Here is a 10,845-nt window from a genome sequence, read left to right on the forward strand (position 1 = left end):
TATGTTGGAGTTCTCGGGAGCGAGCAAAAGGGAAGAGTAGAAGGTGCAAGAGAAATGAGCGGACTTGGTAACGACGATTTTACTTACAGAGCATTCAGAGGAAATACGATCGGATTTTGCAGATGGCGCTAACAAATGTCAGTGAACGTACTGTTCCGTTGTTTATTGACGGTTTATTTATCACAATAGCACAGTTATTTCGTTGACCTTCATTACCTAGATCTTTTTTGCAAACTGCAATAAGTGTTTCTGTACATGCGATTGCGAGTGCTATCTGTGACAATGACGTGCGCAACTTCATATTGTTGAGCATTCTGGTGTAGGTTTCATGACTTTGAAGTGGTCTGTTCTTTTCAGCTGCACTATGGAACTGGTGCAATAAGTTAAAGTGAGAAAAAATATAGTTGTCTCATTCTAACTTATTATACTAGTTCGCAGTGCAGCTGAAAAGAACAGACCACAGGTGTCTCGTTCCAAATTGGTACGAGCATAGGCAGACTCGCGTATTCTTTTTTCTCTCTTTTTTAGGGAAGCGACAAATAGTGCGCTTGACGATCGTCCAGTGTTTGTGACTACTGAGGACTACGGAGGTGGGGTTTCTACCACTCGAAGAGTACGTTTGGTGTCAAATTCGGATTAATTTAATGCGTAAGTATCAGTGTTTTATCCTTTTTATAAGTGCGTCCTGTGACAAATGTATGATTAATTTCAAGTCTAGATTTTTACAGACTTTATATTGTCGTAAATAATCGACAACTACTCGTGCGATAAACATATAACAATCATTGTTAATCTGTTTGAACAGCATTGATTTGTTGTTGACAGGTTGCCAGGACTTGAGCGTTCACTATGCCACGTAGGAAACATATAAGACATCGCCCCATAGGGGAGGATACTAGAATTGCCGTAAACTTAACTCTGAAGAAACTTTTGGAAACTTCAGATCAAAAGGAATTAGAATTTCCATCTTCGTACACAGCGGAGGAAAGAGCATATATCCATGAATTGGCTAGAGGACTTGGTTTGAAGTCAAAGAGCCGAGGGTATGACTGAATGGAAACATCTTTTTTTACTTGATAAACAGAATTATCACAATGAAATTTTATTTTATAGAAAGGGTATGAATCGGTTCTTGACTGTGTATAAAAGAGAAGGTTCAACGATAGTACAAGCTGATGCTGTAATAAAATTACAAAATGCTTCAAAACAATGTATATATAATTTATCACATACTTTTCCACTGAACCAGAAAGAATATCAAGACTTACTTCCTCCAATTGAAAGAGAACGTCCTCTTAATACTGATGGTAAGCGAGGATTCTTCAGTTACATATTGGTTACTTACATCTGAATATTTGTATGAATTGTGAAGTGATGCATGATTATAAAATACAAGATGTACTTTATTGACATGATGGTTAATTTTTACTTTGTATGTATTGTTGAATTGAGTTCTATTAATATTTTCTTGTTGCAGTAAATACAAGTACCAAGGCAATGGGCAGATTGAATAGCAGTATACCTCAAGTACCTCAGTTAAAAACCAATTTTGATGTACTGCATTTTCGCAAATCTTTGCCAATTTTTAATGCAAGAGAAGAGATTCTTACTGCATTGAATAACTATCAAGTGGTCATAATCGCAGGCGAAACTGGGTGTGGCAAGACCACACAAGTACCACAGTATATCTTGGAGCATTGTCAGCAGAAGCATCAAGCTTGCAGGATTATTTGTACACAACCCAGACGTCTGTCGGCAGTATCTGTGGCTGAGAGAGTGGCATTTGAAAGAGACGAGAAGATTGGTCAGACGTTCGGCTATCAGATACGACTGGAAAGCAGAGTAGCTCCGAAGACCCTTTTAACATATTGTACAAATGGAGTATTACTTCGTACTCTTATGGGTGGTGATTCTGCTCTATCTACGCTTACGCACATTATCGTCGACGAGGTGCACGAACGAGATAGATTTTGTGATTTTTTGTTAATAGCTTTAAAAGATGCGCTAGTTAAATATCGTTCTCTCAAACTAATACTCATGAGCGCCACGATGGATACCAGTATCTTTGCGAAATACTTCAATAAGTGTACCGTCATCAATGTCCCCGGCCGATCGTACGACGTAGACGTATATTTCTTGGAGGATATTTTAAAGATGACAGGTTACATGACGAAGGAAATGCTCGCGATGAAGAAAGAGTTCTTTAAGCTGAAAGATCAGAGGAAGGTTTTGGAATCGTGGACGCAATACAAACCCCAGCATTCTAACAGAAATACTACGAAGGAAAAGTGTCTATTGCCGGCGCCGATTTTAGCCCAACAGAGTGATCCTATACCAGAAAGAGTCAAGCTGGAACCTTGGCTGATGGAAGAAATGGACAAAAGTATTTCGGACGCGTGGTTAAACGGCGGAGAGGACAACTTCGCACAACTTTTGCATTTCATATTATCCGAAAATGTCTCCGTGGATTATCAGCATTCTAAGACTTCTGTGACGCCATTGATGGTTGCTGCAGGTAGAGGTTGTATCAACACAACCGAGCAACTTCTTAATTTAGGCGCGAATCTTAATTTGAGGGCGGGTAACGAATGGACCGCGTTAGACTGGGCTAAGAAGATGAATCAAACCGAGTGTGCCGAACTGATCGAGGCTTACATGAAAACCTACGATTGCACGGTATCGAACGATGAGTTGATGCGCGTTGCTGAGACGTCGCTCTCTGAAGAGAGTAAAATATTGCTCGACATATACCATCATACGTTCAACGATGACAATATCGATTACAACCTACTGTTAGAAGTAATATTTTACATTCATCTGAAGATGCAACCCGGCTCTATTTTGATATTCTTACCGGGATACGACGACATAGTGACGATGAGGGACAAAATCAATGCGGAAGAGAAGAGGATGAATCAAGGTTTACGTTACAGTTTGTACGTACTCCATTCTAACATGCAGACTTGTGATCAGAAGAAGGTGTTCAAGTCCAGTCCACATGGCACACGCAAGATTATTCTCTCGACAAACATAGCGGAGACTAGCATCACGATCGACGACGTTGTATATGTCATCGATTCGGGTAAGATCAAGGAGAAATCCTTCGACGCTATATCGGGTGTATGCACGTTGACTTCGAATTGGATATCCCAGGCTTGCGCGAAGCAGCGAAAAGGTAGAGCGGGCAGGTGTAAGAGAGGAATTTGTTATCGTATGTTTTCATCCGTGCGATTCAACAATATGCAGCTTTATCAGACGCCCGAGATCCTGCGTCTACCGTTGCAAGAACTGTGTTTATATACGAAATACCTGACGCCGGGCAATACACCTATTGCCGAATTTTTGGACAGAGCTTTAGAGCCGCCGTCCAACATAGTCACTAGAAACGCAGTTCAGTTATTGAAGACAATCGACGCGCTGGATCCTTGGGAGGATCTGACCGAGATGGGAAGTCATCTGTTGGATTTACCGATCGAACCGAGACTCGGCAAGATGCTGTTATATGCTGTCGTTCTGAAGTGCCTGGATCCTATTTTAACTATCGTTTGCAGTTTGGCGTACAAGTAGGTCTACATTTGCATATACACGTGACATGTTTAACACCCGTAACTTGTGTAATTTCTCATCACCATGACACCTGTTACAGGGATCCTTTCGTACTGCCGTCGCAACCGTCACAGAAGAGAGCTTTAACTGCGGCACGAAAGAAATTTGCTACTGGGACATATTCAGATCACATGGTGGTGTTGCGAGCATTTCAGGGTTGGCAGAACGCTAGAGCGTCTGGCAAGGAACGTGCCTTCTGCGAGAAGAATTTCATCTCCGCTCCTGTGATGGAGATGGTGGTGGGAATGCGTACACAGCTTCTCGGTCAATTGCGCGCGTCCGGATTCGTCAGAGCTAGAAGTCCCAGCGACATACGGGATTTAAATTCCAATTCGGAAAATTGGGCAGTCGTGAAAGCAGCGCTGACTGCGGGCTTGTATCCCAACTTGATTCGAGTCGATCGTGATCATTTCCAGCTGCGAACGCAGTACGTAACACTGTGTTATTTAGGTAACTCGCCTTAATTATAGACAATTTATAAAATTATTGCTTATGTTTAATTTTGTATAGGAAAGAGGTCAAAGTGTTTTTCCATCCTTCTTCGACCTTGAGGGATTTTCCGAAGTCTCCGAGAATGACGTCCGCGCAAACACACGCGTCTAATGTACACTCTTTACCGTGTGATTGGCTACTTTACGAAGAGATGAGCCGTACAGGACGTTTCTGTCATGTGAAATTCGTTACGCTTGTCAATCCATTGACAGTAGCGCTTTTTAGCGGACCGGCTAGATTACCAATGGATGTGCTTCATGAGGCTGAAGGTAAGCAACAATTTCTCACGTGTAATACTTTTATCAAGTGCTTGGTTACTCATCGTGGTTATCTCGATTTATAATGTTAAAAATGAGAAAACACACGCTTATAATATCTACAAAGTACTTTAAAATAAAGGAATATATAAAAAATGACACCTGCAATTAATTAAATTTATTGAGCATACTTGTAAAATACTCCGAACACTTTTCCTTTGCCTTAACAATTAACAAATTACCGTAAAATTTATTAAGATGAAGGGAAAATGCGTTTGGAATATTTTACAAGTGTTGTGTTTAATTAATCACAAGTGTTATTTTTTGAATATATTCCTTTATTTTAACCTGTATTTTGCAAAAAGAATTTTGAGCATGCATTTTCTCGCTCCTGATGTCAAGCAGCCGTGAGGAACCTAAGGACTTTAAATTCTACGTATAATACAATGCATTATATATATAATTTCTTTGTACTAAATATATACATTTATACGAAAATGTCACATATATGCATTCGTAGCTGTGTGGGAGAGCGATTCGGATTCAGAGGTCGACGAGTCGCACGAAGGAACTATCTTCAAACTCGACGACTGGGTGGTCTTTAAACTCGATCCCGAGACGGCGGACTTGTTTTTACAGTTGCGGCAAAAGTGGAATGCTTTGTTTCTTAGGCGTATGAAGGCACCAAATAAGGCTATGTCAGCGCTAGACGAAAAAGTCATCAACACTTTAGTGACCGTACTTACAAACGAGGAGCAAGCCTGTGGTCTTCAGCAGCCTACCGGCATCGGCCAACGACCACGTCCTTTAATTGTCGATTATTATCCTGCGAATGTCAGGAGAGATGATTATCCAGAAGTAAGTTTGTGATACTTATTTAATGTTGGTCGCACATGCATTTTTATAAATCGAAATCAGACAAATTTTCAATATGATCTAATGTTTTATCCAGAGGTATTTCTGAAACTGCAAGAGGAATTATCGTACGTCACGCATAATTTGAATCTTCATGATAACTGCTTTCAATTGTTAATACTGTATGTAAATGTTATCCTGTAATTCGAAATAATTTTTGTTGATAGCAAATATAAAATAAATATACGATATCTTGTAACGACACATACCGGCACATGTGTCGTTACGCTGACTGCCGCCGAACATCACGCGGCAGTCAGCTGGGCGCACACCCCCCGACCCGCGCTGTCACCGCGCCTTTCAACGCGCTCACCCGAGGCTGGCCGAAGACTCGACAGCAACGCTCGGGAATGATCGGCTACCGAGCCGAACTCACGACGCCGCCAAAACGATCCTCGGCGAACGTCGCATACTCACGATTAATCTCGATCAAATTCGGATTAATGAACGAAAGAAACCGAAGACAGGAAATGACGGATATATAAATCCGACAGTTCTTGTCTTGAGTTAGTCGAGTCTTGGGGGACAAGCTTCAAGCAGTCTTTGAAGAGTCTTCGAAACATCTCAGGAAGTCCGTCATCTGGGCATAGCCGTCAGAAAAGTCCGCAGAAAGCATCCAGGAAAATCGAGAGTGCGAGTAAGTAATCTACCAGGCCGCAGCCGTCGGCATCCGCGATTACTCCTTGTACTTTGCGATATAGAGATCGGACGGCGAGTTTGCCGTCGCTCCGGTGTGTTCACCACAACGATCTCATTTTGTGCCGTCTTTGCGATATAGAGATCGGACGGCGAGTTTGCCGTCACTCCGGTGCGTTCATCGGAACGATCTTATTTTGTGCCGTCTTTGCGATATAAAGATCGGACGGCGAGTTTGCCGTCGCTCCGGTGTGTTCACCGGAACGATCTTATTCTGTGCCGTCTTTGCGATATAGAGATCGGACGGCGAGTTTGCCGTCGCTCCGGTGTGTTCACCGGAACGATCTTATTCTGTGCCGTCTTTGCGATATAAAGATCGGATGGCGAGTTTGCCGTCACTCCGGTGTGTTCACCGGACCGGTCTTGTTTTGTGCCGTCTTTGCGATATAAAGATCGGACGGCGAGTTTGCCGTCGCTCCGGTGTGTTCACCGGAACGATCTCATTCTGTGCCGTCTTTGCGATATAAAGATCGGACAGCGAGTTTGCCGTCGCTCCGGTGTGTTCACCGGAACGATCTTATTTTGGTGCCGTCTTCGCGATTCAGAGATCGAACGGCGAGTTTGCCGTTACTCCGGTGTGTTCTCCGGAACGCTCTCATAAATAATTGCTGCTGATACGCTCTAGACAAGTCGAGAATCACGCATTAGACAAAACCACCGTCACGTAAACACGGCCGCTCCTAGAGACGGCGAGCATAAGCGAAGAAACAAACCCGCGCGTCGAGACGGCACCCAAACAGTAGGAACCTCGCGCAATAACACGCGATCATTACATGCTAAAGCAATAAAATAAAGCGTCACTGTCTACAAACACCGACCGACTTCAATTATTCACCAAGATCACCTTCTCCTAATAAAATTTCTGCGCGCGATTCGCTTACGACGATCGCAACGCAGGGTCGGATCGATAAAGAAAATCCGAACCCGGAGGCACCGGCGTTACAATCTGCGTATGCATATTAGATATAGGACTGCTTCATGAATGCTGCATTCTGATTTTCAGTATTGACAAAGACTGTGTTAAATTGTGTTACATAATAACTTCGAAATAATATTCATTAATATTTCATGTTATAGATGAAGTCTTTAGGTTAAGTACAATTATATAGCTATTGTACGAAATGTAATTTTTTACTTATTGCAGTAAGGTGTCCGTATTATACTTTTCTAGTACCTGCAGGATATAAATAATGATATTAATTATCATTGAAATCGATTTTCGTTTTTCTGTATCAAATGTTTGTTTCGTCAGACTCAATGTAAAGTTATCTTGATGAATGATAAAAAAATATTCAATCGAATTCAGTTCATAAATATGTAAATAGACCTATAATCGGCGTATCTTATACAAATATGTGATATATTGTGTAGATATACTAAAGTTTCCAGATACACGGGTTTCTGATTATTTGGATACTTGAAATTTGTGGCAATTTAGAAATTCAAACTGCATTATTAGACAGTCCAAATAATCCAAGTTATTCGGGTTCAGATTTAGACTAAAATAAAGATCCTGATCTAGAATCATATTTTGATCCAATTAAGTCATCATTAAATTAATATTAAAATTATAATTTATATAAAATATAACTCATATATTGACTATCAAATTTATGTAAGGGATCTAGATTGCTCTGAACGTATCTGTTTTGTTGAAATTGTTATGAATTTAGTTTTAGGTAGGTATTATAAAACTTCAGAAAAGTTTTCGATCAGAATCCTTGAATTATTCCCTAAATTTATATTGTATTTTCTAGGAAAAATAGGATAATTCTGATCGGAACTCTTTCTGGATAATTTTAGAATATTTACTCTGGGAGATTAGGATTAAATTCGATGTTTTGACTCGTATTTGACTCGCAGTTTGTAAAATCATTGCAAATCGAATAATCGAAATTTGAAACTTCACATTTATTCGTTAAAACTTCAGTTTATATTTGAAAACTATTAGTATATTTTAATATTCTGGAAGTTTGTAGTAAGATCCACGAAATTATTATATATGTATTAGGTTGTTCGGAAAGTTCGTTTCAAATTTTTGAAATAAATTAAGAGCGCAATATTTTACACAAAGAGGAACTTTATTGAAGCAAATATGTACCGTTTTGTTCAACGACCATCTTTCAGGAAGCTGCATGATGCCTTTGCTCCAAAATAAAGGTTTCTTATTGGCGAAGAATTTATCAAGATGACTTTTGAGGACTTTCAAAGACTCGAATTTCTTGTCCCGAAGAAAATTTTTTAAAGAAAGAAATAGATAGTAGCCAGATGGGGCAAGATCGGGAGAATATGGAGGATGAGGAAGAACATCTCATTCGAAGTCTAACAGCTTCCTACGGATAGACATTGCGACGTGAGGTCTGGCGTTATCATGATGGAAAACAATTCCACGCCTGTTGGCCAATTCAGGGCGCTTCCGTGCGATGGCAGTCTTCAATTCGTCCAGTTGAAGGCTGTACTTCGCCGCGTTGATGGTTTCGTTTGGTTGAAGAAGCTCATAATATACTACGCCCTTAAAATCCCACCAGATACTCAGAAGAACCTTTTTCGCGTGAAGCCCCGGCTTGGCCACTGTTTGCGTAGACGCGTCGCTGGTTCCCCACGACCTCTTGCGGCTAACATAATTGTATAGGATCCAACTTTTATCGCCTGTTACGATCCTCTTCAAGAACGGTTCTTTTTGGTGCCGTTGAAGCAGCATATCGCAGACGTTCACACGTTCCAGCAACTGCCGTTCATTCATTTCGTGTGGCACCCACACATCCAGTCGACTTGAGAATCCTAGCTTCTTCAGATGGTCATGTACGGTGGAAACAGACTTGGCCAGAGTGTCGGCGAGTTCTCTAACTGTCACTCGAGGATTTTCGTGCACGAGATCCATAAGAAGCGTTTCATCAACCTCCTGAGGCCGGCCTGAGCGAGCTTGATCTTCCATGTTGAAATCGCCAGCTTCGAATCTTCGATACCATTTTCGAACTGTCTGGTGAGTGACGCAGGCATCTCCATATACTGAGAACATCTCATTCAGGGTCTGCGAAGCCGTGAAGCCACGTTTAAAGCAATATAGCATCACATGACGAAAATGGACTTTTTGGTTCTCCATTTTTCAAACTGATTTCTGACGAAATAGTTGCACTTAGGAAGATCTGCGAAGTTTCCTTAGCGGGCTCATAGATCCGGGAATGTTTGTTGACAAACATAAAATCGTTTAGAGCGCCCTCGTTCTTACTGATTACATAGAAATGTGGAGCGCTCGAAATTTGAAACGAACTTTCCGAACAACCTAATACATGTATATGTATACATGGCCCTTAGGGCCAGAGCATAGACTTAGGGTAAGAGCACAGGCTTTTACATAACACATAATACATAACGCATAAGAGAATAAACCAATTAGTTTTCTTCATTTCCCTCCTCAGGACAGAAATGAAGAACTCTGATTGGTTGATTCTCTTATGCGTTGTGTATTATGCGTTATGTAGAAGTCTGTGTTCTGGCCCTTATTCTGCATAACGCATAATACACAACGCATAAGAGAATCAACCAATCAGAGTTCTTCATTTCTATCCTGAAGAGGGAAATGAAGAAAACTAATTGGTTTATTCTCTTATGCGTTATGCATTATGTGTTATGCAAAAGGGCCAGAGCACAGACTTCTGCATAACGCATAATACACGACGCATAAGAGAATCAACCAATCAGAGTTCTTCATTTCTGTCCTGAGGAGGGAAATGAAGAACTGATTGGTTGATTCTCTTATGCGTTGTGTATTATGCGTTATGCAGAAGTCTGTGCTCTGGCCTATAGTCTGTTTTTTTTAGCTGCACTGCGGAACTAGTGCAATAAGTTAGAATGAGACAACTATATTTTTTCTCACTTTAACTTATTGCACCAGTCCAGTAGTGCAGCTAAAAAGAACAGACCAAATGTCACCGAAATTGTTCTCGAATATTCAAGATGATCTTTTGCCGCATTAATCTTGAATCTCGAATAATTAGCAATCGATTATTTAGTATTAAATTTTTAACCCTGTAAATATAATATCGGATTAATACATATAATATCGGAGTAATATATATATAAGTACAAGTGACGTATGAAAATAACGCTTCTATAAAATAAGACGAATTCCGTCCGAGATATCAATGTATTGTAACACACAGCATAATTCATACCAAAATGATAACCATTATCGAGTCATGCTGTTAAAGAATAAAAATTCATCTAATTCTTTATTCTATCATTGCATAAATGTTACAACTTCTGAGCAAATCGCTCGCGCTCTCTTGCCTTATTAATTTTCGCCTTATTAATATATATATATATATAATTATAATTTGTTAAGTCATCAATAAATTATGGTTATGAATTCTAAATTGATAGTGTTCAAGTATTTGCTAATTTTTGCATTTATTTTGCTGAAAAGAATGTTTAACACGTTCATTGTCAGACTGAAAATTTGAATTTCGTGTGGTGGCCAAAGTTATTTTTTCTTTTATTTATTTTTAGTCGTTTTTTTGCACGATTGAACTGGCATTGAACTGAGTCTTTTCGAGGGTCCTGGTTTGTCACTCATAATAAAAAACAATCGCATAAACGGCTGTTTGGTGAGAGGCCGCAACACGCGATATCGCGTGACCGACAATGAACATGTTAATGAAAATTTTTTGCACTAGTGCAGAAAGTTCAGCTAAAAAGAACTGCGTTACGCGCACACGTGTCGCATTATGTTCATGCGCATGTGCAACGAAATTGGAGGGAATCCAGTAACGTACATATATAAGTAGTTTTGGCGGACGACCAGCAAATAGGTGATATGCCGATATCTGGTCTATGCATGCTAGATAATTATAATGTCATATATATAATAATATTATAT

The 10,845-nt window shown here is 40.2% G+C and overlaps 1 protein-coding gene across 1 annotated transcript; it reads left to right on the forward strand.

Moving 5' to 3' along the window:
- The first annotated feature begins 110 nt into the window (after positions 1-110).
- LOC105188197 (probable ATP-dependent RNA helicase YTHDC2) lies at positions 111-6,043 on the forward strand. Its single transcript, XM_011149538.3, has 9 exons — positions 111-319; positions 529-648; positions 826-1,043; positions 1,114-1,307; positions 1,478-3,563; positions 3,647-4,033; positions 4,117-4,367; positions 4,876-5,213; positions 5,308-6,043. The coding sequence occupies exons 3-9, from the start codon at positions 850-852 to the stop codon at positions 5,317-5,319; spliced, it is 3,462 nt and encodes a 1,153-aa protein (XP_011147840.1). The 5' UTR covers positions 111-319; positions 529-648; positions 826-849; the 3' UTR covers positions 5,320-6,043.
- Positions 6,044-10,845: the final 4,802 nt, after the last annotated feature.

This window comes from Harpegnathos saltator, unplaced genomic scaffold (genome assembly GCF_003227715.2).
Source record: "Harpegnathos saltator strain DR-91 unplaced genomic scaffold, Hsal_v8.6 scaffold33, whole genome shotgun sequence".
NCBI lineage: Eukaryota > Metazoa > Arthropoda > Insecta > Hymenoptera > Formicidae > Harpegnathos > Harpegnathos saltator.

Bases quoted from the DNA above. Each gene is read 5' to 3' on its own strand.
- LOC105188197 (XM_011149538.3), top strand. From the start codon at position 850: ATGCCACGTAGGAAACATATAAGACATCGCCCCATAGGGGAGGATACT. The intron at 3,564-3,646 runs GTAGGTCTACAT...CACCTGTTACAG, and splicing joins GTTTGCAGTTTGGCGTACAA to GGATCCTTTCGTACTGCCGT. The intron at 4,034-4,116 runs GTACGTAACACT...AATTTTGTATAG, and splicing joins CATTTCCAGCTGCGAACGCA to GAAAGAGGTCAAAGTGTTTT.